Genomic DNA, 27,427 nt, shown 5'->3' on the forward strand with positions numbered 1-27,427 from the left:
AAATGGTCTTTTCCTAGTGTGGAGCGAAAGCCAGAAGGTTTTCTCTGCTTATGATGCCAATTAATGGAGGAGTTGTAAAACCTATTCCCCTTTTGATTTAAGTTGATACCCAGCTAGCTGTCAACAAGTATCTCATCGGTTTCACTCTCGTCTCTTCGGGCTCACGGTGACATCGGCAGACACTGAGCCTTTCAGCAATTGGTTGCTGGGCCTTTTGTCCTTTTTCTTATTATTTCACTGTTCGCCATCATCTCCGATGACATTTTCTCTTTCCTCCAGTCAGTTGTGGAAGAAGTAGGCGCATTTTTTTGTCAGAGCAAAATACCTTTTGTTTTTTCCTCCAGACTGCAAAGCCAGGCTGTTGTTCCCACGCCTGCGTTAAACGTGCCCATCACTAGTTATTAAATGCTATTAGACTGACTCATGGTCACCTTCCAGCAGAGACCTCAATATTCTTTTGCAGTCTGCTCTAGCTTATGTCTTTCTGTGCAATCTCGTTTGGGTTGAAGTTAATCTCTCACTTCTATTATTGCTCTGAAAATAACAATGATTATGGCGATTTCTGAGCAACTTGTCATTTGTTTGAAGTGTATAGACGAATGGCAACGTGAAAAGATGTATTCCTTTTCTTTTACTGTTATCCAGAACAGTGAGCTCGAATTCATATGTAGTGGGCTGTGGAGGTGGCTAGAGGACGAGAGTGTAACACAGCATGAAGACCTGGGTTCAGATTCCCCAGAACCCAGTCATGGCGGTGTACTTTCCTAACTCTAACTCTGTCTCTGGAATGGGGGCAAGTCCAGAGACAGAGACAGGCAGATCCTAGGGGCTAGCTGGACAGCCAGACAAACACCATGTTCAGTCCGAGACACTGACTCAAACAATAAAGTGGAGAATGATTGGGGTGAATTCCAGGCCCGCTCTTATGGGCTCCCCATGCTTCCACGGGTATACACATTCCTGCCTTGTGCACGCACACGTTTGTACCACCCCGACATGCAATTACTAATGAATATACAAATGAATTCACATGTGTTGAGTTTTCCGTGTTTCTCATGTTTAATGGTTCTGCATGCCAGAGGCATCCACCCTGAAAGAAACTCAGAATCCTGTCACCCTGGGATGATCTTTGACCACTCTTGTCCCATGGGTCAAAAGGAAAGTCCTGCACTTAGAAGGACCCCTCCACAGGAGTTCAGTAGCTGGGTTGAGCTGTTGTCTTGTTGAATGCACCACGTGTATCCCCCACCCAAATGCTTTGGTTGACTTTACTGCCTTAGATTGGATTTGGCTAACTTGGAATAATTGGGCCTATGATCTTGGGGCATCTAATCCTTTCTGCTCTATGGTAGCCCACTGTGGGTACCAACTATGGGAAGGATGCTGCAGAGCTGGGTGAAGCCCGTTTCTCCCGGTGTGTGTCATGCATTGATGATAAGATCAGCGTACACAGTGCCACCACTCTGGGCCTTCAGGGCCCGTGTCCAGGAATGGCCCCACTCTTCCCTAGCAATTCATTTCACCGATGGGAGAAACGGCACCGTAGAGGGCATGTCTGTTGCCAGTCATGGTCATCTTTGCCACCAGCCTTTCTTTCCTCTGCCCAATATGTTTGATATGAGGAAGTTTTTTGTTTAGTTCCTTGGTTTTTCTTTTCTTTTTCTATCTGTATTGTGTATATGTGTGTGTGTGTGTGTGTATACACACACACACACACACACACACACACACATACATGTACACACACACTCACACGTGTATTGGTGGTGGTGGTGGAGAGTCTCACACTATAGCCCAGATGGTCCCTGAATGCACTCTGTAGCCATACAGCCTTGAATGTGTGGCGGTCCTCCAGTCTTAGCCCCATGCATGCTGAGGTGGTAAGAACAGGAAATCATACCTGGCTTCAGAAATATTTCAGATGGCCTAAGCTTTTCTTTATCTATTTTGGCAACACCTCAAAAAATTCCTCTCTCTCTATTTCAGTCTAAGTTGATATCGGGTGTCTTCCTCAATTTCTTTCCACTAAGGCGGTGTCTCTTGCTGAACTCTGATCCCCCCAATTCCTGATAGTCTAGTTATCCAACTTTTTCTGGGGGATTCCTTTTTTCCTGCTTCCTGAGTGCTAGGATTATAAGTGGCTACCATGCCTGCCTGCTTTTTTTTTTTTTTTTAGGGTAAACTTAGTTTTTATTTTGAACTTGATTTTATATATGCAGGTTTTTTTCTCATTTTTTAAATTAAAAATTTCCATCACCGCCCCTCCTCCCCCTTCCCTCTCCTCCCCTCCACCCATAACCCCACTCCCTCTCTCTCCAGGCCAAAGAGCCATCAGGGTTCCCTACACTATGTTAAGACCAAGGTCCTCCCAACTCCCCCCAGGTCCAGGAAGGTGAGCATCCAAACTGACAAGGCTCACACAGAGCCTGTCCATGCTGTAGAGTCCAAGCCCATCGCCATTGTCCTTGGTTTCTCAGTTAGCCTCCAACGTCAGCCACATTCAGAGAGTCCGGTTTGATCGCATGTTCCATCAGTCCCATTCCAACTGGTCTTGGTGGTCTCCCGTCAGTTCTGTCCCACCATCTCAGTGAGTGAACGCATCCCTCACGGTCCTGACTTTCTTGCTCATGATCTCCCTCCTTCTCCTCATCAGGACCTTGGGAGCTCAGTCTGGTGCTCCAATGTGGGGCTCTGTCTCTATCTCCATCCATCGCCAGATGAAGGTTCTATGGTGATATGCAAGATATTCATCGGTATGGCTATAGGTTCTGGCCTTTTCCGGCTCCCTCTCCTCAGCTGCCCAAGGAAGTAGCCGGGGGCATCTCTCTGGATATCTGGGAACCCCTCTAGAGTCAAGTCTCTTGACAACCCTAAATTGGCTCCCTTAATTAAGATATATGCTTCCCTGCTCCCATATGCACCCTTCCTATATCCCAACCATCCCATTCCCCCAAGCTTTCCCCATCCTCCCCTTCACACTTTTCTATCCCCATCTCCCCATCCCCCATCCCACCAGGCCCCCAAGTTCCCAATTTTTGCCCAGCAATCTTGTCTACTTCCAATATCCAGGAGGATAACTATATGTTTTTCTTTGGGTTCACCTTTTTATTATCTTCTCTAGGATCACGAATTATAGGCTTGATGTCCTTTATTTATGGCTAGAAACCGATTATGAGTGAGTACATCCCATGTTCATCTTTTTGGGTCTGAGTTACCTCACTCAGAATAGTGTTTTTGCTTTTTATTGTGGGTTCTAGGAATCCAAACTCTGATCCTTATCTGTGTACTAAGTGGTTTATCCACTGAATCATTTCCCTTGCTCCTGAATATGTCTTTTTTAGTCATTAATTTGGGTGTTATTGTTTTATTCAAAATGTTTGGGGCTCAAATTGTAACTTGGTTGAAAAGGACCATAGGAATGTGTTAGCTTATGGAAGGGGAGGGTGGTCTGAGATGGGCACTTTTGCATAGTGACTGGGATCGGGGACATGGGGTAGCTCTCCATCCTAGTTTCCTTGGATTCCTATCATGTTGGTGCCATGGTGGGTTGATAATTAGTGATGACATTAGCAGTGGATGCCCAGGAGACACAGCTGATTCCTGATGCCAGGCAGCAGCATTGGAACGCATTAGCCAGATGAACAAACTCAGCTCCATTTCCAAGATCCTTTGAGTCATGTGGCTATGTCTGAGATGTGTGTCTGTCACTGTTGGAGACCATTATGTGTGTCAGTCCTGAGCTGCCTAGATGCAGGTTATGGGTCAGAGTCAGTGAGTTAGGAGCTGGGAGCAGGATGTTCTCATACCCTCCAGTTTATGTGGGCTTTTTTGGTTGTTGTTCTATTTATTTTTGTTTTTAAATTTATTTATATGGGCCTTATCCAAGTTACTCCTGTAAGTGACAGATTGATTTTAAAATTTCCTCCTTTTTCTTAAAAGCAAAAATTTGCATCCATTATAGTTGAGTACCGACTGTCCCCCCATGGGATGTGTATTAACGCCTTATTATTTGAGATTGCATTGTTGAAAAATGGTAAAGCCTTTCAGAACCAGGATCTAATGGAGGTGTGTGCTTGAGAGGAGATGTGGGGCCCTGGTCTCTTCTTGTTTATCATCTGCTTTCTGGTCAGAATGTATTTGTGTGTGTACATGCATGTGCCCGTGCTGCGTGTGTCTGTCTGTCTGTCTGTCTGCCTGCCTGCCTGCCTGCCTGCCTGCCTGTCTATCTCTCTGTCTCTCTCTGCTGGGACTATGGAGTGATGTAGTCCACCATTGCTATAGGAAACCCTCACCAGAAGCCCTGTCTCAGATGAGGAGCTGCAGAACATTCATTAATTACCTCAGGTATTTTTTCTTTTTTACAGCTATGAGAAACAGGCGAATAACCCTCCCTAAGCTCAATGTAGGTCTCTTCCACATTCTTCACTGTTTCGGATCTTCATGGGTAGCAAGGACTGAGGACTGACGCTCACACTTCTTGCCTCTGAGCAAAGGGAAGGGTGTCCAGAAGGAGTGAATTGAAGGGCAGAGTCCCAGGGCAGCAAGTATATCCTAAGAGTATACAGCTCATATGTCTTCACAGCTGGGGTACAAGGCATTGGGGTTCCTGGAGAGCAGGCTGGGATCTTTAGGACCTAGCGCATCACAGCTCCTGGGCAGTGGAGGAGCCTCAGTCTGGCCATGAACACTGGTTCTCTTCTGAAGGAAAGTCTTGCTCTACAGTTACAAACTACCTCCTCCCCTAGAGTATATCCCAGTTAATGCTCACCATATGCTCCAGGAGAAACCAAGAGAAATTGGTACTGAAGAACCCATGAGCCAGGGATGAGATGAGCAGACCCCGAATTCTGTTGTGGTGTGGCTGCCAGATTTGTACCTCTCTGTTGATATTTAAATCTGTTCAAATGGAATGAAACCAGATTTTCTGTTCTGCTCTGGTGTGTATCAGCTCCTTAGTAGACACTTGTGCCCAGAGAATACTGGGCTGGGCAGAGAAGTTGCAGAGTAACTCCATTACTGTGGTATATATTCCTGGGTAAAACTGGTAAGACTATGGGTACAGGAGTTGTAGTAGGGGGCTGCTTGTTCGTTTCTTGGGACTGCCCAGACTCCCAAAATAACCGCACAGAAACTGTATTAATTAAATCACTGCTTGGCCGATTATCTCTAACTTCTTATTGACTAGCTTTTACATCTTAATTTAACCCATTTCCATTATTTTATATTTTACCACGAGACTTGTGGCCTACCAGCAAGGTTCCAACGTGTCTGTCTCACCTGCAGCAGCTCCTTGGCTTATCCCTACCTCTGCCCCCTTCCTCCCAGCATTCAGTTTAGTTTTACCCACCTAGCTCTGCTCTACCCTATCAGAGGCCCAAAACAGCTTCTTTATTAGCCAGTGGTATTCACAGCATACAGAGGGAATCCCACATCAAGGAAGTGACTCTAGTGGCAGTGTTAGGGAGCTGAGAAGCCCTGGGCACTGGGTGCTAGGCGAGTTGAGGGAGAGCAACATTGCGTCTTAGAAGTGTGACTCCGAAGCCTGGCTGTCCCTGTGTATCAGCATGGCTGCTACATGCCGCCCACGATGCTGTCAGCATAGGCAGTGGCACGGGTGCTATCTGGGAGTAGGTCTTGACTAGTTCTTCCTTGGGAGATGAGGGCAGACTCTGAGAACAATAATGGAGAGGCTTGGAGCAGCTGTGCCTCACAGGTGGTGTTTCTGCTTCCTGAAAGCTCCATTTCATGGTACTTTACAAATGTGGAGGTCAGAAGTAGTGAAAATAAAAACCAAGTAGTCTCGCTGTAGGCAGCACAAAGGGGTTCTCATTCGAGGTGCCGTTTGGCTTTGGCATCTGCAGTCTGCTGGTTTTAGGGCAAGTGTGCTGATAAATAGCATCTGGCTTGCTCGGGACAGCGTTATCCTCGTACAGCTCAGGAGGTCCGAAGTCCAAGAACAAGGCATCAGAATGGCCAAGTGGACATGAGGAGAAACCTTTGCTGTCCCTCCTGCTTTGGGTCTTTCCTAGTGGTGCTTGGTTTTCTTAGTTAGGGTTACTATTGCTATGATGAAACCACATAAACCAAAAGCAAGTTGAGAAAGAAGGGGTTTATTTGGCTTACACTCCTTTCTCCGCCTCTGTCTTTCTCCATTTCTCTTTCTCACTCTTACGCAGGCTTCAGTCAGTTGGGAATTCATCTTGAAGAAGTTTGTTCTGCACTTGGAGTCTCAGGTTTGATCTCCCATACAGTAGTATTGCAAGAGCCGACGCTACCTTCTGCATCACCATTCATCATTAAAGGAAGTCAGGACAGGAACTCAAACAGGACAGGAACCTGGAGGCAGGAGCTGATGGAGAGGCCATGTAGGGGGAGCTGCTTATGGGCTTGCTTTTCATGGCTTCATTAGTCTACTTTCTTATAGAACCGAGGACCACAGGTCCAGGCACAGCCCCATCCACAATGGTCTGGGCCCATTCACATCAATCACTAATTAAGAAAATGCCCTACAGGCTTGCCTACAGCCAAATTTTATGGAGACATTTTTATAATTGAGGCTCTCTCCTCTGTGATGACTCCATCTTGTGTCAGGTTGATGTAAACCTAGTCAGCACATCCTCCTCCCTTTGCAGTTGAGGCTCAACCATTCCTTTCTCTGCTTGCATCTAGTGACCCTTCTGTATGTGTTTCTACCTACCCCTCCCTTCTCTGATAGAGACTCCACTTACCATTGAATTTAGGGGCTCCCCTCCCACAAATGTGATTTTTCTATGTAAAGATTCTGTTCTTGGATTATTCCATACTCAGTTCTGAGGCTTCTCAGTCTTGCTTTAGGCTGCTAGCAGGATTCTTGTGACCGGAGTCATGTGTGATAAGCAGAAGTGTATTACTCACAGTTCAAGCACAGGGCTTCATTCCCCTGCATGTGATCTAGCAGGATAAGAGGAGCGAGTGATAGCCCCTCCGCTTTCTCTGATAGAATCTACGACAGAGCCCTCATAGCTAAATCACCTTCTTACAGACTCTCAGTAACTTTTTCCCAACTTGAACTTGAACTTAAATCTTATAGGGGGCATTCAAACACAGGACTGGTGTTGGGACTCATATATATTTTGGATGAGGTCCAGGAGAGATAGGCATGAGCTTCCAGTACCCCAAGTTCAGATAGGCTGGTTTTGGCCAGAACTGGTGGTAGTGAGTTAGCACGGTTGGTGTTTGTTTTCTTTATCCCCCACCATGTCTAGTACTGCTGAGCTGTGTGTGTTCCCTGACTTTGCTCTCTGTATTGTCTGAGGGTGGGGCTGTGGGACAGAGTCTGGGGACAGCAAAGCAGCAGAAAGGGTAGAGATGGGTACCTAGCCTGGCCTTGGAAGAATGATCTGGAGGCTCCGTTGCTTTCTTGCTTTGGTCTCCTCTGCCCTCTGAAACATACTGTGTTCCATTTTCCAAGATTGTTCAGGCAGTAAGGAGACCCAAGAGTAATGTGCTATGTTCCCCTTCAGTTCACTGTTTTCAAAACTGCTCCACTGAGGTTCAGGCCTCAGTGGTTATGGGCCAGGACCAGTTTCCCCTTCCGTTCACCTCTGAATTTCAAGTGTGTTTTAGATAGTCAGTTCCCATCACTTGGAAATCAAGCTTTGCCTCCTGGAAGCTGTCTAGACAGGTACCAAATTTGCACCAATCAGCAGGCCTTCTCACACGATTGCTCTCCTTTTTCCAAGCTTTCCCCAACATGACTGAGCTGGTCTAAAGTTTAAAAGGAACGAAAGAAAAGGGAGAGAGAGAGAGAGAGAGAGAGAGAGAAAGAGAGAGAGAGAGAGAGAGGGAGAGGGAGAGGGAGAGGGAGAGGGAGAGGGAGAGGGAGAGAGAGAGAGAGAGAGACAGAGAGAGAGAGAGACAGAGAGACAGAGACAGAAACAAGCAGGAAAAGTTCAATAATGTAGTTCAGATTTGTCCCTGCTAAATCACACTAATTCCTCTGTTTAGCATGCCTTGATTACTGGCAAGCAGATTAACAGAGGCTAGGGAGTGAGTGTCCAGGAACATTTGCCCTTTCTGCTCTGGTTGGCCCATTGGTCTTCCTTGCTTTGTTTTGCCTCTGCCTCTTGTCATGGGTCTTTTTGTACCTGCCATCTGCAAAGCCTGCCTGCTCTTCTGGGCCACTGTGGCTTTGTCCTGAGTCACTGAGTCATGGTGGCTTCTTCATGCTCTACCCTTGACTCATTCTCTTCCAGTTTCCCTTCTGCCTGGCACTGGGGACAAGGACTATGTGTAGGTCCCAGCTCTCTGGTAGAGTTAGAGAGTTGTGTGGAAGGCAGAGAAGTGATGTATGCTCACTTAGCCAGGGCCAGGTACAGAGAAAGAAAGAAATTGTGGCTTGAGCTGAACAACTCTGGTGTCTGTTGGTTCTGGACTTGGCTGTGGACCTATGTGCTGTGGGGACGTGGATGTGACACAGGCACATGAGCCAGGAAGTTCTTGGTATACGTGTGTATGTATGTGTGTATGCATGTGTGTATGTATGTGCATGCATGTGTGTCTGTGTATGCACATGCGTGTGTTGTTGTGTACTCATTCTTGTTCAAACTTTTAGTGGACAGTATTCCAAGATGCCAAAAACGTTCCCACATAGTTAAGAGCCCCTCTCCCAATGGCCAGTACTCTCAAAAGTGGTGCAACCTTTGGATTTTAAGTGTGGGAGCATGATGTAGATTCAGCGAGAAACATTTATAATTTTTTTGTTTATTAGATTTTGGTAGCACTCAGTGATAGGCTGATATATTTAGGACAGGAAACTCCAGCAGCCCCACTGACAATAGGGCTTGAATACCCCCAAGCATCAGAGGAGAGATGAGGGATGCTGTCAGGAAGGGCAGGACCTGAGGCAGCGATAGCTTGATGACCAAGGAAAGAGGTGAGAAACTCAAGCTAGTCTAATGGGATTTTCTCCAGCATTCTATTTGTGTAGGTTCTGTTCATGGCCCCACACAGTTCCTGCTCTGCTCTGAAGGCTGCAGGCTCCTATCTGTTCCATGTCATCCCACTGGGTCCAGCCACCTGCCCTGTTTCCAGACCTCCACCCAAGGGTAGCCCTGGGCAGGCATATGCTTTCTACTTTTCTTTATGAAGATTTTCTGATATTTGTGAGGTCTTCCAGAACCAGAACTCTTAAGTCTGAAAGGAGACTCTGTTGACTTATATATATATTTTATCTCAAAAATCTACAAATGGAATCATTTTAATATGCGTTTTTCTCCAGAAATATGTAAATTAATAATTACTTCATACATTATTCAAGAAAAACTTATTTTGTATCACCGATAGCTCTTGTAATCTTATATAAAGATATGCTAATGGATTTAATTAAAATAATTATGCTGAATAATGTGGCTGAACTTTACCCTAAAATAGTTTCTATTAATCGTCATCAGTAGGCATATTTTTAGGCAGAGAGACACTCACGGCATTAAACTGAGGCTGGGTAGGAAGTGCATTTTTTGGTTTTGTTTTACAGTTTGTATTAAGTTAGCCTTCTCATGAGAGGCATGACAAGGAAATTATGTGAACTATAAAATTTATTTAATTTTTTTTAAAACCTCAGCTGTTTTACTGATGAGAAAACTTTTAAAAGTGTCTGCTGTCCTTTTGTGGTCCTTTTAATGAGTTCCCCGTTTTTCCCTCCAAAACTTTAGTTTCTGTGCGTTCCTTGTCCATTTGGTTCCCTTTTGATCTCATTTACCTTCTTCAGGGCTTTGACTGCTGAATGTTCTGAATTCCTGATTATTTGGATATTAAGAGATGAACCCAATTTTAGGAACAACACTTGGCAGCCTGACTGTCTCCTCATAGAAGTGGAAATAGCTTTTCCTGCAGCATGGTCCTTTGTCTTAACCGTATATCACTTGCTGCCTTTCCTCTGCCCTCAGTGGTGGATCAGTGCACATTTTCTCCCTCCCTCCCTCCCTCACTCCCGCGCTCCTTCCCGCCCTCCCTCCCCCCCTCGCTCCCTCTCCCCATGTGCATGTGTGCGTGCATATGAATACACCTGTGTATGCAGGTGTATGAAAAGTCAGCCTCAAGTTTCCTTCTACCAGGCACACCCACCTTGTCTTTTCATTGCCGCAGGGTCTCTCACTGGCCTGGAGCAAGGCAAACTGACTATATCAATCCCCAGGGATCTGCTTATCTTCACCTCTCAGTGCGGAGATTAGAAGCACCACACCATGATGCCCAGCTTTTCTTTATGATGTGAGTTCTGGAGATCGAACTCTTATCCTTGTGTTTGTACAAAACAAAAGAAAAACCGTACACACTTTACCAACTGGGCCACCTTCCAAGCCCTCATTGCACTTGCTTGTGTGTGAAGCCTCAAGTGTGTGTTCCATTCTCAGTATACACCTGGGTCAGTAGACCTGTGCCCCTGTATTCAAGTTTATTCAGAACTGGACCTCTCCATTAGAATGGGCAGATAAAAGCTCCATCCCATTTAAAGAGAATGGCAAGCTTGGCTCCAATCTGCTGCGATGCTTGTTTAGCTGTATTGCAAAGCAAATAGAAGGGAATAACTGGCTTAAAAAAATCGACATTCAGTGTAAGTTCCCCTCTGACTTAATGAATAGGAGATGAGTAAACAGAACCCCAATCAGTGGGCTCGTCTGAATTCCTGCAGAGCGCTTTTCCGTTCTTTGATAGAGCAGGGCATAGAATAAACGGTCCATGGTACCCAGAGCAGGTCAGAGGGTAAGTGGTCCATGGTACCCAGACTCATTGGATGGATTGAGAGAGATACCCCACTCCTCTCAGCTCTCTTTTTAGAAACATCCCAAAGGCCTGTCCACCAACACACTTCCCCAACTCCATAGTCCTAGAAATGGGTGAGTGGTCTCCCACTGTGCAAGCAAGGGACTACTGTGCCAAGGCCACTATTGAGGGGAGATTGTCACATTCTGAGCAGGCTCTTCTCTGTGTGAGTAAAAGCCTTCATTGAGTTTCCTATAATACTAGAAACCAAACAAATCCGGAAGGAATTGCAAATGCCCTTCATTGCTGGCAAAGAACTTGGGATGGACTTGTTATAAGATTTCCAGGGAGTTCAGACTTGGAGTGAAGAGCTCTGCAGTCAGGGCGCTTTCTGAATTTAATGTTTGCCGCATCCGCATGCTGTCCTGTGGCCACCGTGCTGGTGGAACTGGCCAGAGTCTGTTGTGTACTGGACACCCATTGGCATCCTGGGGCAAGCTTGTCTGCTCGTGGTTCTTCTTTCTTCCAGTGTTCCCTGGAGTCAGGTCCTGTTAACCACAGCCACTAGTTACCACCTGATAGTATGCTCACATAACAGATGGTGGATTGTGCTCTTATTCCTAATACTAGGCTGGAGCGCTGCCCTCTGTCTCCCTGCACTGTTTCTCTGTCCACTCTGCTGGGATCACCTGTGAACATTCCCCTTTTTTTCTATGGGTTCCTCTCTAGATAAGACTGTACCCAGTGTCATCTGCCCACAATGTCACACCCATGCCAGTGTGCTGTGTCTTGGCTTTACTTGAAGCAGCAGTCCTTCCAGCTGCCCAAGACCTGCCCTCAGGGCAGTGCCCATACTCTGTAGAGACTGATGCCTCTAGCAAGCTCAGACCAAGTCTCTAGCACTGCAAACTCTGGGCACCCCTGGTATTTATTGGAAAGAGGACATACAAGATGTGGTCCTAAACCAGGTGGTTCACACTGGCCCGGGGGTAAATCAGGGAGGGAGGAAAGCAGAGCTGCTGACTCTAGGAACATAAGATGTGGTGGTTTTCTCTCTTAACTGAGGGTGTCAACAGGGATGAATGCTAGTGGAGAGGCAGGTGTTGTTTCAGGGCCCAGTGAAGACTGCTCCAGGCTCATATTCTTCTGGGAGCCCCGTTGGTTGGCATTGTCTCATGTTCTCTGAGAATGGAGAACAGAGGACATTATTTTCTCATGGACACGATCAAGCCAACTTTAGATTACTGCCCTTAAGAATGTCTCTAGGTATTTAATTCAGCATTTCTGTGTCCTGGAGGGATTGGAGTCTAAACTAAGGGTGGAGGCTAAGCAGATTAACTGAGATTGGGGGGTTTGCCAGGTGAGCGGGTGTAGTGCATAGGTGTATACAAGAAACCAAAGGGGCTGTGCATTTTTCTGAAGTGGGTGCTTCAGGTAGGCTGGAGCCCAGGAGCCTGAGGCAATGCTAACCAGGTTACCCTTATCCCCAGAGCAGAAGATGTCACTATTTATCTATATCTACATCAATATCTATATCATCTATATATCTATATGTATTTATCTATCTCATATGTATGGGATACATATGTATATATATAGTACACATACACACACACACATACACACACACATACACACATACATATAGGATCCTTGGAGGGCTCCTCTGCTTTCCCAGTGAAAAAATGAGCTATAGGGGTTAGAGCAGAGGTAGGAGGTCAGCTAGAAGGTTGACTCATTGAATGGAATATCTACAGAAGGGAGAAGGTGACAGGGTCAGGGCAAGTTTAATATCAGGTGACTCTGGTTTTCAGAAGTGGGCTGTGAAGAAGCAGGATGCCTGGGCTGATATCCAAGTGCAGAGCATACTGTCAAGGCTGTGGAGTAAGCAGGCATCCAAAGCCCAGAAGCTCTTGGGGCTGGAGTGAAGCTCAAGAGAAAGGAGTAGTGCATATCAGAGGTGGAAGGAGGTGAGAGCTCAGGGCCCACAGGTAGAGGGACCCCCACATGTAAGAGGGCAGGGGAAATAGGGTGCCACTTAGAGCAGAGTGATAAGGGGTAACTGCAGTGTTCTGAGAATGGTCACATAAGCAGAGGACTCAATTCACAGCAGTTCAGATTTGTGGTCTAACTGTCTTCCCAAGCTGTTTTTCTTGTATGCTAGGAGGTCTCAATGTTTAGTCTGATAAGCTGTATTCTGGTCTAATGGGCTTTGTGAGATCCGTTAGTCTCTGGTGCTTCTGTGCACATCCCTTGGACATCCTTGGGTGGTGAGGCCCAAGAGAACCTCACTGGGGTAGCCTGCCAGGGCCCTGTCTCTGACTTGCCATTCTGACTGTCCTGCTGAGCGATGCACTGGGTGGCTCAAGGCTACTTGCAGAAGGGGGCCCATAAAACCCTGTCTGGTTTGTGACTGCCTGCTGTATCTTTGCAAGTGCTGTTTATGGCATTGCTGCAGGCAGCTGAATACTTTGCTGGGTTCAGAGTAAAATGCACCGAACCCATCCACACCTTCCCCCGTGGACGTCCACACACTAAATGAGATACTTTGAAAGACCCAGTAGCCAGCCTTTGCAGATGCTCATTATTAAATGTCACCATAAATACTTTCTAGTTTTTCAGACCAAGTCTGCGGTAGTTGAAGCAGAACATTTGAAACCAGAAAGAAATGATTTCTATTTAGGACCTCCCCCCCTAACCCCCCGTAGCAGCACAAGGTTGCTAATTGAAAACCCTAGATCCGTTTGGTGTTGCAAGGCAGTGCTAATGCCTGCAAAGACCAGTGGGCGCCTAAATGTATGGGGAGAGTTAGGGGACAAGCTGCTCACCACCCTTGTGCATTCTCATGGTTGCAAACACATAGGCATAGCATGTGTGGAGGTCAGAGGGCAGCCTCAGTGTTATTCCTCAGGTGTCTTTTGCTTGAGACAAGAGTTCTAGATAGTTTGGAACTTTCTTAGGTAGACTAGGCTAGCTAGCTAGCAAGGTTCTGGGGGTCTAGCGGTTTCTACCTCCCAAACTTATCATTGCTGGGATTGTAGGCCCTCTGCTAAACTTGGCCTTTTACCCACACTCCCAGGGTCTGACTTTACCTTATTAGTCCTTGTAAAAGTTATGAGGACCAAATATGGCGGCTTCAGTAAACCAGCCATGGAGCCAGACAGACGACTCCAGTCCTTACCACTGTGACTCCTGGCAGACAGCTCTGGGCCTCACTCTTCCCCCTTTCCATCTGTGCCAACATGCTCAGGGGCGCCCTCCAGAGGTCATGACCATTTAGTGTATCATTTGGGTCAGTATGCTTACATTATGTAGGTTAAGATGCTTGTCATATGACTTGAATCTGGTTGCTGAGGCCTTCCACACAGGAGGGCAGGTGCATTCTCAGCTGCCCCTCTGCCCCAATATGGACATATATACATTTAATACATTTCTACTGTGTTTTTTTTTTGAGACAGTTTCTTTGTGTATCATTTCTAATGGTTTTGAAAAGTAAAGCAAAAAGCTCATGCATAGGTTAGGCTGGGACATTTGTAAGGGTCTCATTTTTTTTCTGTTTTCTGTTGGCCTTTATGGGGTGGGGTTTCTATTTTTCTGCCAACTGGCTTCTCTCATATACAGACAGTTCTGGCTCTTTCTACAAAGCCTAAAATACATGCACAGGAAAGAGAGCAAGCCACTGTGACTTTCTTCCACCTTCTTTGGCAAAAGCTTCTCCTGGACTTTCACGTGCTCCATGATATTTTGACATTTCCAGAATGTTTAAAATGTAGTCATAGTCTGTGTGGCCTTCTGGGCCCTCTCTCTTAGCCCAGTGCATCTAAGATTCACCTGCATGTGTGTAATTGTGGTTTCGTATTTTCAGTGCTGCGTAGTACTTCATTGTATGGATTCATCTCATGGGGGACTTTTTGGTTACTTCTCGTTTTTTAACCAGTAAGGCCATGTGCATGATACAGGGTTTCTGTATTCTAACACCTAGGGGTGCACTTGAGGGGTGGATTCTTACTGAAACAAACTACCAAGATTGTTTCTAGCCTTGCTGCACAGTTTTTGAGCCTCGACTGGCAGCACAGGCATGCAGTCTGTTCCTGAACACTTTGGCTACCTTCTACTAGTTCTACAAGATAGAGTAGTGCCTCTCTGGGGATTTATTTTATATTCTCCTGATGAATAGTTGTGTGGAGATCCTCTCTGCCTTCCCATCCTCCAAACATTCTATTCATCCCCTCTTCTTCTCTTACTCCCTCGTCCCTCTCCCCTTCTCACCACTTCTCTCTCCTTTCTCCCTCCTCCCCTTCTCTCTCCTCTCCTCCCCCTCTCTCTCCTCTCCTCCCCCTCTCTCTCCTCTCCCCCCCCCTCTCTCCCTCTCCCTCTCCCTCTCCCTCTCTCTCTCTCTCTCTCTCTCTCTCTTTCTCCTCCTCCTCCCCCTCCTCCTCCTCCCTCCCTCTCTCCCCTTCTCTCCCCCAAGCTGCTGACCTTGATCTTGCATATAACCTTGAACTGCTGATCCACCTACCTTCATCTTCCAGGTTCTGAGATTCCACCACCATGCCCGGCTTGTGCTGAGCATCTTCTCAAGTGTTTGTTTTTCATCTGTACATTTTTTTTTTCCCTCAGAGAAGTTGCCTCTTCCAGTCTTTTGCTCTTTTTTTTTTTTTTAAAGTGCAGAGTATTGTTTCCTTATCAAGTTTCAGAGCCCTTTGAACATGCTGGATATGAGGAGTCCCAGCCAGATTGGGATTCATAGCTAACTTCCCCCGTGCATGGCTCCTGCTTTGTTATCCAGACTGCTTTGGAGAGATGTGGCTCTTTGTTTTGAGTGTTTTCTGTTACAGTCTGTGCAGTTGTTATTGTGTGTGAGAAATCTTAGCTTGGCCCGAAGTCACAAACCTTTTCTTGTGAAAGTTTCATAGTTCTGAGTTTTTTTATCTAAGGGCGACGATGCATTTAAAGTTTGCCTTTGTGTCTGTGCATCTGGAGTGAATGTATTTGGAGATGCTTTTGAAGAAATGGTGCCTTTGTTATAACGCCCTTGACCGTATCCATTCAGGAAGATACTCTGCCTGTTTGGGGGAGGAAAACACCGATTCCCATTGTGTGTTCTGCTAAGTGTCATTCTGCTCTCTTCTCCATTTGATTCCGAGCCTTCCCGCAGTTCCATGAAGTAATTGACATGAGTCAGATAGCAGAAACAGGGCTATCTGTAGCACACGTGCTACTTAGAGTCACAGACACAATGTGGCAGATTCGAACACTGATGTTCAGGAACTTTCCCCAGCAGGATATAGCTGAGGAGAAGGGTCTCCAGCTTCCCCCGAATTCACGTTTATTGCTAATGTTCAGTGTTCACTGTGAATAAGACCAAAGTCACCAATGCCTCGATTGTCAGTTTCTTCCTCTGACACATCTCACTTCCGGCCACACAGGAATTCTGACAGAGTTAGATAAGAGATGTAGGGGTTACTAGGGTCGCTGTGGTGGAGTGTGTTCCTTGGGCACATGCCCAGGTGTGCTATAGTTGGGTCATATGGTATTTCCATTAAAAATTTTTTTAATTACATTTATCTACGTACCTGTCTGGAGAGAGAGAGAGAGAGAGAGAGAGAGAGAGAGAGAGAGAGAGAGAGAGAGAGAGAGAGAGAGGGGGGTGCACACATGTGTGGAAGTCAGAGTAGAACTTATAGGAGTAAGTTCTGTCCTCCTATCATGTGGGCCCTAGGGATTGGACTCAGGTCATCAAGCTTAGTAACAAGTACCATGACCCTGCTAAGCCATTTTTCCCACCCACTTCTGCTTTGAACTTTTGGAGAACTTCGTGCTGATTTCCATAATGACTGCTGTCTTAGAGCCCTCTCAGCAGTGCCCAAGAGTCCCCCTGTCTCTGCATCCTCACCAACATTGCCTCTTTCCCTGACGGCAGCCATTCTGACTGGGGTGAGATGGAGCTCAAAGTAGTTTTAGTTTTCATTTCTCTCATGACTAAAGATGGTGAACATTTAAAAATATACATATCGGGCATTCATTTATCTTCTTTTGAAAACAATCTTTTCATTTCATTAGCCCATTTGTTGACTGGCAGTTTTGTTGATTGGCAGTTTTTTGTTTGTCTAATTTATCACAATAACAAGGAAATGGAACCAGCCATCAACAGATGAATGGATAATGAAAAATTGTGGTTTATATACCCAGTTGAATTTTATTCAGTAGTAGAGAAAAATAAAATCTTGAGTGTTGTCAGAAAATGAATAGATCCAAAAAATATATTAAGTGAAGTGACCCAGAATCAAAAACACAAATATTAAATATTCTCTCCCTATGGGGATTCCAGCTGTGTGTGTGTGTGTGTGTGTGTGTGTAGAGGCATGAGTGTGGACAGATGTATGCTATGAAAGCACTGGGGAAACTGGAGAAAAACAGAATGAGGAGATTTTGCGCCAGTGGTAGGGTGGGAGTAAGGAGACCATGGGGCCAGGAGAATGGGGATCAGTCCAGAGGATGGCAGAGAAATGGGGAAGATAAGTAATAAAAATAAATTTTGTTTGAAAATGCTGTAATAAAGCTTAATATTGTGTATACTAATTTAAAATTTTAAATAATATCCATGAGTGGGTAGGTCTTAGCATGGTGAATGACAGGTGATAGACTCTCTGCTCTACTCCCTAAGGTGCTGGGCTTTCGGGACAGGTGATAGACTCTCTGTTCTTCCTCTCTGAGGTGCTGGGCTTTCAGGACAGGGCTTCTTAAGTTCTCTGTGCTTTGTGCCTCCCTTTCACCTGAGAAATTTTCACATGACCCCAGGTGTGCGGGAGAATACAAGCATGCAGATCAATCAGGTACTGAGGATGCAGCCTTAAAAATTTGTTTAAAAACAACTTTTGGATATACATTGAATTTTACTACTTATCAAAGAGAAAAGCAAATATGCCCGTTAATGATAGAGATGCTTGTTTGTATATCTCAATATTCCAAAGACAGGCTAATAAGATACATACTGAAGAATGACAGTAGGAAAATATCACCAGTTTTTCCTTCCTGTCAGTTAAGCCGCTGTAATTCTGTAAAGGCAGAAACTATTATTATGGTAAGAATACTGTGATTCATTAACAGATTATTTGGGATCTGAAATGGAGATTTCAGCAGGGCAGAGCTCCTTGCCCATCTGTGGTGTGATAACATGCACAGTGCACAGTGGGCATGGTATGTGTGTAGAGCCAGGGCTGTAGTGAAGTCCTGAGGTGTGGCATGGGCAAACATGGCTGGCAATGCCCAGGCACATTGCAGGCTTGATTTTGAACCATGTTCTGGTCTTATATGTTCCCCAAACTTTGACTATGGCCTGACTTCTCAAGCCCTCCTTGTTCGGGTGCAAGGACCCAGTTAGAGTCACTGCCTATAGATGAAGAAGCTGGAAGACACAGAATTGAAGGGATGAGGTGACTGGAAATGATGAAAATGGTCTTTCACGAAAAGACACAGACAGCAGGACGACATTCTTGGAGTAGAACAGAACTGCTTCTGTGGGAACCCGCAGTGGATTTGCTAAAACAGTATTTTTCTAGGTGATTGGTGTGTGTTTGTTGTCTGAGCATTGTTTCAGTTGAAGAAGACAAACATTTCTGCTCAGCTCAATTAGTTTTTCAAGCAGTGCTTATTGGTGTTCATTACAGTGTTACCCTTTCTCCCCTTTGGCCCTATAATGTTCGTATGCATGTTCAAAGGGCTGATCGTGTGTGTGTGTGTGTGTGTGTAGTTTATTTTTATGAGCTCTACATTTTTCTCTGCTCCCCTCCCTGCTTCTCCCCTTCCCTTCAATCCTTTCTCAAGGTCCCCATGCTCCCAATTTATTCAGGAGATCTTGTCTTTTTCTATTTCCATGTAGATTAGATCTATGTAAGTCTCTCTTGGTGTCCTCATTGTTGTCTAAGTTCTCTGGGATTGTGGTTTGTAAGCTGGCTTTCTTTGCTTTATGTTTAAAAAAACACTTATGAGTGAGTACATGTGATAATTGTCTTTCTGGGTCTGGGTTACCTCACTCAAAATGCGGTTTTCTAGCTCCATCCATTTTCCTGCAAAATTCAAGATGTCGTTATTTTTTTTTTCTGCTGTTCAGTACTCCATTGTATAAATGTACCATATTTCCGTTATCTGTTCTTCAGTTGAGGGGCATTCAGGTTGTTTCCAGGTTCTGGCTATGACAAACAATGCTGCTATGAACATAGTTGAGCACATGTCCTTGTGGCACAGTTGAGCATCCCTTGGATATATACCCAAAAGTGGTATTGCTGTGTCTTGAGGAAGGTTGTTTCTTAATTTTCTGAGAAATCACCACACTGATAACCAAAGGGGCTCTACCAGCTTGACCTCCCACCAGCAATGCAGGAGTGTTCCCTTTTCCCCACAACCTCTCAAGAATAAGTTGTCATCAGTGTTTTTGATCTTGGCCATTCTTACAGGTGTAATTTTCTCTGATGACTAAGGATGTTGAGCAATTTTTTATGTGTCTTTCAGCCATTTTAGATTCCTCTGTTGAGAGTTCTCTGTTTAGGTCTTTACTCCATTTTTTTATTGGATTATTTGTTCTTTTGTTGAGCAATTTCTTAAGTTCTTTGTGTATTTTGAAGATCAGACCTCTGTCTAATGTGGGGTTAGTGGAGATTTTTTTTCCCATTCTGTAGGCTGTCGTTTTGTCTTGTTGACCATGTCCTTTGCTTTACAGAAGTTTTTCAGTTTCAGGAGGTCCCATGTATTAATTGTTTCTCTCAGTGTCTGTGTTACTGGGGTTATATTGAGGAACTTCTATGAAGTTCAGTGTGGTTGACTTTATGTTGAGGTCTTTGATCCATTTGGATTTGAGTTTTGTGCATGCTGATAGATATGGGTCTATTTTCATTCTTCTACATGTTGATATCCAATTAAGCCAGCATCATTTGTTAAATATGCTTTCTTTTTTCCATTTGATATTTTTTGCTTCTTTGTCAAAAATCAGGTTTTTGAAAGTGTGTGGATTAATATTCAGGTCTTCTTTCGGTTCCGTTGGTTCTCCTGTCTGTATTTATGCCAATACCAGACTGTTTTCAGTACTGTAACTCTGTAATAGAGTTTGAAGTCAGAGACTGTGATGCCTCCAGAAATTATTTTATTGTACAGGATTATTTTGGCTCTTCTGAGTTTTTAGCTTTTCCATATGAAGTTGAGTGCCATTCTTGTAGAGGTCTGTGAAGAATTTTTCTTGGATTTTGATGGGCATTGCATTGAATCTATAGATTGCTATTGGTAAAATTGCCATTTTTACTATGTTAATTCTACCTATGCAAGAGCATGGGAGATCTTTCCATTTTCTAGTGTCTTCTTCAATTTCTTTCTTCAAAGATTTAAATTTCTTGTCATACAGGTCTTCCACTTGTTTGGTTAGAGTTGCTCCGAGATATTTTATGGTATTTGTGGCTACTGCAAAGGGTGATATTTCTCTGATTTCTTTTTCAGCCCATTAATCATCTATATAAAGAGGAATACTGATTTTTTTAAACTTAATCTTCTATTTTTTTTAAAGCATGCGGACACAAAACAAATGCTCACTTTGGGGGGATAAATGGTTATTTTGTTCATTTTTTTTCTTGTGGTTAAGAATCCATCTTTTCCTCTTAGTTTTTCTGTGGATCTTTATCAGAATTGCAATATTATATTAAGATTTGTCTGCCTTAATTCTGATCACCCTTACTCTTTCTGGTTTGCAGGGGGCAGCACTGAAGTACTTGCCAACGATAGTCAATGATGTGAAGTTGGTGTTTGATCCCAAGGAGCTCAGGTAACTGTCCTGTTAACAGATGTTTGCCATGTGCAGCTTTCTGCCAAAGCATCGAGTTTGGAGGAGGCTCTAGGTTGCCGCTTCCCTACATAGGTCAATTCCCTGGATTGTGGGAAATGGATGCTGTTGATTTGCCTTCCTGTGGAGAAGGCTTTACCTGCTAGCAGACATTATTTTGTTCTTCTTGTTGTTGTTGGAGAATGGTTCACAATACAACGGAACTGTGACCCTATGTTGTCCTAGTTTGCCTGTCTGTTCCTGTGATAAAATACCCTGATGAAAGCAACATGAGGGAGAAAGTGTTCACTCTGGCTCACAGTTGAGGGTACAGCCTGTCATGGCGGGGAAGTCAAGGCAGCAGGAACTATAGGTGTCGTGTCCCTCAATGTGGGGCTCACCACAGATGTCACCCCAACATGGAGCCATAACAAACCTTTGAGGCTGCACATGTTACATCCACAGCCAAAAAGCAGAAGGCAAGGAATGCATGCTCATGCTAGTTTACTTTCCTAGCTTGATAACAGTCCAGGATCCCCTGCCCAGCAATTGTCCCACCCACAGTTAAGACTAGTCCTCCTACTTTTCATGTCAGTTAGTGTCACTAGAATAACCTCTATAAGCATGCCCAATGACCCTCACAAGGTCATTCTAGCTCGCTCTCTCTCTCTCTCTCTCTCTCTCTCTCTCTCTCTCTCTCTCACACACACACACACACACACACACACACACACATTGTTTATATGGGACCTTTCTTCTCTTGGTAGCCTTGCTTTATTATACCACGACACTTTCTCTCCCTGAATCCTTCTGAATCAGTCCTAAATTTTGGACTCTGAGCCACAGGCATCAGGGTCAGAAGTTGCCATCTACTATGGTGATGATGACGGTGATGATGATAGTGGTGGTCGGAAGTTGCGTCTATGATGATAACAATGAGGAGGAAGATAATGATGATGGTGATGATGAACCCTCTGAGGAGATGGTCACTGGTCATTCAGAGTGGAATATTAGTCTAGGGACCAGATTTCCCTTCCTGGTATATGTCCCCTTTCAGTGTTCTTTGCTCTGTAATCTGCAGATTGCATGGCTTTCTGTCAAGTGCTTTGATGGGCGTTTAGCCTTTGATCCCACATGTGAGCCCAGCAGCCCAGTACATCTCTGCTTTATATTTGTTTGAGGTTTGACACAATGAACTATGTGTAGGAAATGGCACCATTTCTGCTAACCAGACCCTCCAAATATCCATGAGAGGACATTTGTCCCTGAGGGGTCATTTTTCCTTCACTTTATATCCACCCGAAGCCATTAATGTCTTGAAATTGAAGGACAAGGGGCTCCTGGACAGCACTCTCTATGATTTGCCTGAGATTTAGAGTCCAACAGGGACACACTTATTTTCTGCTTCCAGGACCCTGACATTTGGGTTCTAGCTTAGCAGGCTCCTTATGATGAAAGAGAAACCTTTGTGACCCAGGTTTGTCCAGTCTCCAAGGGCCTTTTCTTGGAGGGTGGTTTTTAAGGGTGGCCCCTGGACCAGCAGCACCCATGGCCCCTGTACTTGGCCCCGAGCTCTCCCTGAATCTTCTTAATTAGACATGGCTGCCTAGTACCTGGCTTCCTTAGCCTTCAAGGGATTCCAATAGATATTTGTGATGCCCAGGGGTAGAGACAGTGAGAGGAAATGGAGAAGCTTGTCCGGTAGAATCCAGAACCATTGCCAGGCCTGTCCTTGTCAGCCAGTGGAGGGACATCATCTCTGCTTGTGATGGACAGTTTTACCATTTGCTTGGAGCTCTGAGGAAGACCTGTTTCCCCTGGGTCACCTCCCTTCACCTTCTGCTCAGTGCCTACATGTGCCTCATTATTAATGTGTTCTATATCAATTTTACAAACGATATTAAAATCACACACAACGCATGCTTCAGGTAAGCATTGTTTCTTCACGGACAGCTTCTGAAATTAAGGTATCTTGTTTTCTTGATCTAATATCTTCTTCTCCACAACAGTTAGGAGTCACTTTCATGGCATACCATCCCGTGCTGGCCCATCATTTATTTTGACTACAACATGCACCTACTAGGTGCTCTTTCATACAGAGTAGACCTCACACAGTCAGTCAGTTAGACTCTGTGACAGTGTAGAGCACTGGTTTGATATTACCCTAAATTTGTTTGTCCTTGGTAACTAAGCTGGCAAGTGACTCAGAGTCAATGCCAACTTAGTCTTTTTGATTATTATAGAGAACATGCCCCTAACTGATGGTGTCCAGTTTTTCATTGTCGAATATGCTAAGATATTTGGGCAGTTTCTCCTTTTCTGAGTACTATAAATAATGCTATTTTAAGTCATGTACGAGTTTTGTATATATGTGTGCATTGTACATTATATAATATACAACATATGGTAACGTGTTTTTACATTTTCAGGAAATTCTCAAGTGTCCACACCCCTTTCCTTTCCTACCAATATAGCCTGAAGGATCTAATTTCTTTACATTCTTACCAGCACTTAGCACTGTATGCAATTTGAATAGTAGCCACTCAGGGCTTTAAAACACAGATTCCCAGGGTAAGATTTTGTTAAGGCCTCTATCAAGCCTAGTCTTGACATTTTGGGGCCACTCTCCACCCTGATGAATCTGCACCACCTTGGGACAGCATGGGGTGCTGGGGCTGGCTATGCTTCTGAACAATGTCACTTGCATTTCTCCTCATAGCAAAATGTTCACGGAATTCATCCTGAATGTTCCCGCGGGCTTGCTGACTGTCCAGAAGCTCAACTGCTTGATTGAGATTGTTCACAGTGACCTCTTCACTCAGCACGGTGAGTGGATCCCTGGGAATTCGGAAATTGTCTGGTTGTTCAGGCAGTTCTCTTAGTCAGCTCTAAGGAGGAGAGGTGGCTTGCAATTAAAAGAGCTCTAGGCAGGGCCCAGCCCTTTTAAGAGAATGGCAAGTGTGGCACCATCTAGGTAATAGGCCGTTGAGAGTGGAGGTGAAAACGAGTTGTAATTTGGGAGCACATCAGAGCCCTGTACAATCAGCATACATTGTAGCTCTTAAAATGTGCGATTGTCTGTCCTGGGGAGGCAATCACTTAACATCCTTGAGATGATTGCAAGGGGGAAAAATATCTAGTTTTCTTTAAATTTTGAAGTAATGGCTCTATCCTGTCCTAACTTCTGGTTTTTGACAGGGCTTCCTCGAATTCTGTTCAGAGTCAGTAGGGCCCTAAAGACGCCGGCATCCCAAGGAACCTTCTATTCCTCTTCATTAGCTTCTCCATCCTTTTGGCTAATCATTTTGTATTTGGACAGATTGAATTAATATTTTACACCTGCCAAGCAATTTTATTGAAAGCTCAAAACCTTTGCATAATCTCTAACCGCCCTCATTTATGGGAGCAGACTTGAGGTCTAGTGGGTGACAGCCTGTCTGTGTAACACAGATTTATTCTCTTCTATTTGTGACCAGGCATTTGGTGGCTCCATTCTTTTCCTCTCTCCCCAGGCACAGGGCTGTTTCTTCTTCTCCTTGGGCTGTGTAGGGGATGGAGCAGCCCTGGAGGAAAGTACCCTCAGAGTTTGCCCTGCTGAACCCAACCAGGAACTTAGTGCTCCTCTTTCAGTCCCTGTGCTTCTGTGTACCTTGGCTGGTTTTAGTTGTCTTTTCTGATTTCACTCTTAAGAATGCACTGGAAGCCGGGCGGTGGTGGGGCATGCCTTTAATCCCAGCACTCAGGAGGCAGAGGCAGGCGGATCTCTGAGTTCGAGGCCAGCCTGGTCTACAAGAGCTAGTTCCAGGACAGGCTCTAGAAACTACAGGGAAACCCTGTCTCGAAAAAACAAAACAAAAAAATGCACTGGAATGTTACTTGTATGGAGGGGAAAAAGAGTGTTGATCCTTTTTCAGGGTGTGAGTTCTCCACCCTCTCCCCTAAAAGGGTGAGACCAAATGTGGGTGGCTTTCTGAAGCGCCTTCTCTCTCACTCCTCTCTGGGGCAGAATCCCTGTATTTCATTTATAAAAGTCCTATTGTCTAAAACTGGAATCGCATGCTCTCAGTTGAGCTCTTAGTTCTGTTTCCAGTCATCCAGGCTTTTACTCAAGGTCTGGGTCTTGAATGGTGTGATTGCCTAGGTGTCTTCAAAAGCAACAGGATGCCATGGGCCCATAGAAAGCTGCTTAGAAGGTAACCGTTGGTGACATTGCAAGCAGGTGTCGTGGTGACGAATGCTGAAGCCAGAACAAATACGTCCCTGTCCCAATTTATATTTAAGTCCTATTAGGTTCAATACTGGTGAAATGTGCCAACACCTTCCCCATATATGTCTGAGTTCTCCCTTCATTAGCCCCAAGCCCCGACATATTCCACCCATTTTTTCTGCCCCTCCCACCACTCACACAGGCACCTGGCGCCCCTCCTTTTCTTGTTGCTGAGATAAAACGCCTTAACCAAAGCAACATAGATGAGGAAGGGTTCATCTTAGTGATGGTTCAAGGTTCCAGTCCTCTCTGGTGGAGAGCTTGAAGCAACTGGTGATGTTGCATCCATAGAGAGGAAGCAGAGATGAATGAGTCCTGGGACACAGCTCATTTTCTCCCCTTCGTGTAACCTAAGACAAGTCTGGAGAACGGTGTAGGTTTTCCCATCTCATTTAACCCAATCAATATAGTCCCCTCATAGGTGGCTTTAATTCTTGTCTGCCAGGTGATTGTAGGTCCTGAATTTGATAGTTAACACTTGTCATCAGATCCCTCAAGGCCTATGCTGCCCTGCCCCCCATCCTTCTATGTCTCCTTTTCTATTCCTAGCATATACTGCCCCACTCACACAGCACGGCTTCCCCAGGCAACAGCAATGCCATCAGCAATATCTTCACTGAGTGAATTTGTGTTGTTGACCGAACAGAGGTAGCATCCCCGCCCCTGTCTGGATTATGTAACTTACCTGGGGATTTTAGGAGCACTGCAGTAGGAATGTACGCCCACTATATGTGGTATAAGTGTTCAAAGAGGTAAATGCTTAAACATAAAACACCAAGAGAATCACAGGAGGTATTTGGAAAAAAAATATTGCCCCTGGCTACAGTGAGTCGTACTAGTGGCTTCTTTGTTGGCTTTGACAGGTGTGGAGATGTGTTTGGGGAAGGAATTCCCTGTGAAGGTGTGCTGGCCTCTTTGCAGGCTCCTGGAATTTTCGATCACAGTCAGCATGAGGCAGTCTTGTCCATAAATACCTCCTTCCTTTCTGGTTTTATTTACTTGTTTTTGGTTTGAATTGACACAGTTGATTCCTTTTTGATTCTAAAAAGGTTTACCTTCTGGCTTTTTTTTTTCTTCTAGAAATATTGTTGATCAATGTATTTAGAATCTGGCTATCTGTTACTTCTGGGGTGGACATCTCAGCCATATCAAGGCAAAAGTGACTGGTGATGTACAGTCAGGGTCATACTCATATTGGCCACACTTGAGTAAGACAGAGGCTTAGGTGCAGGTCTCAGTTGCGTCTTCCTTGGAATCCTTGCTTAAGTTCGGCCTGCTTATCCTGCAGGTGGTAGAGCATGGGGAATGGGCTGGGTTATCCTTTTAGGATTGGTGTTTTTACAGCATGGTGACACACAATAGATTCAGAGTTAGTAGGAAATATAAAACAACGTCCACCAGAACAAAGCAAATCCCACTTTTCATGGCAATTTGAACTAGGAAGCATGATGTCTGTCTTTCAGATTATACTAATTTTAACCAAAGATAGTGAAAGAAAAACTAGTCCCGAATTATATAGCTTATTGTTCCTGAAAGTTCTGTTGTTAAAGGCCCTCCAACCCTTGCCCTGCAGGTGAATCTGATTCTAAATGTCTCAGAGATGAATCAAAACTATGGTTGAAAAAAGACATAATAATTGTAGTTTAAACTTTGATGAGAGTTTGGCAATTGACATGGTTTAGTTATTTTTATTGCACATATCATTTTAAGATAATGGTCATGACTGACAGCCTCACACCAGGACTTTCAGACTTTTATAAATCTTATATGATCTTTAGAACATTTGCATTAAAAATAAATATCAAACATCTTGGAAAAGTAATAGTCATTTATTTAACCAGAGTTCTAAAATAATTCACTCAAAAGACTTTAAAACAAATATATACTTAATAAGCCTCCACTTTTGCTCACGCCTATCATCCTAGCACTCTGGAGGCTGAGGCAGAAGGACCGACACCTGCATCCAGACATCTGCATTCTAGGCCAGTCCAGATGACAGTGAGTGTGATGACATCCAAATAAACAAACACCAAACAGAGCCAGCCAACCAACCAGCCATACACACAGAACAACACAGCAGCTGCAAAGGCCACGGACAGGCGCTCTTAAGATTCCATGTTTTAGCCTAATGTAGTGACACACTCCTTTAATCTTAAGTCTCTGGAGGCAGAGACAGGAGGATCTCTGTGAGTTCTAGGCTAGCCCAGTCTACAAAGTGAGTTCCAGGACAGCCAGGATTGTTACACAGAGAAGCCCTTCGTGTTCCAGGGCTGGAGGTGGCGGGTCGGAGGTCATGTTTTAATCAAAAGTATAATAGAGATACCGGAAATCATCTTGATAAAACACAAACTTTGGGCAGATCTATGTCAAGGAGGCTTGTTGGTTTTAATACTCAGAATTGGATTTTCTTTTAAATGTTAGTTTGTCAATGTTTAATTTTTAAAATAATATGTTGTGTATGTTTTAAATAAATTACATTTACCCTGATGCCACAGAAATTTTTTTTAAATTCAATTTTCAGAAATTAAGACTTCATTAGACTTTTTGTATTCTTTTTTAAGGCAGGGTCTCTCTATGTAGGCCTGAATGTCCTGGAATTCCCTATTTAGACCAGG

General features: G+C 44.6%; 1 protein-coding gene across 2 annotated transcripts in view; it reads left to right on the plus strand.

The window, feature by feature from the left end:
* The window catches only part of Dock1 (dedicator of cytokinesis 1), a 504,121-nt gene that overhangs the window by 161,246 nt on the left and 315,448 nt on the right, over positions 1 to 27,427 (plus strand). For both annotated transcript variants that reach the window (XM_038330219.1, XM_038330227.1), the window contains exons 24-25: positions 20,478 to 20,548; positions 23,265 to 23,371. In XM_038330219.1, the coding sequence (XP_038186147.1) occupies positions 20,478 to 20,548; positions 23,265 to 23,371 (178 nt within the window). The remainder of the gene's footprint in view (positions 1 to 20,477; positions 20,549 to 23,264; positions 23,372 to 27,427) is intronic.

Source organism: Arvicola amphibius, chromosome 1, assembly GCF_903992535.2.
Source record: "Arvicola amphibius chromosome 1, mArvAmp1.2, whole genome shotgun sequence".
Classification (NCBI taxonomy): Eukaryota; Metazoa; Chordata; class Mammalia; order Rodentia; family Cricetidae; genus Arvicola; species Arvicola amphibius.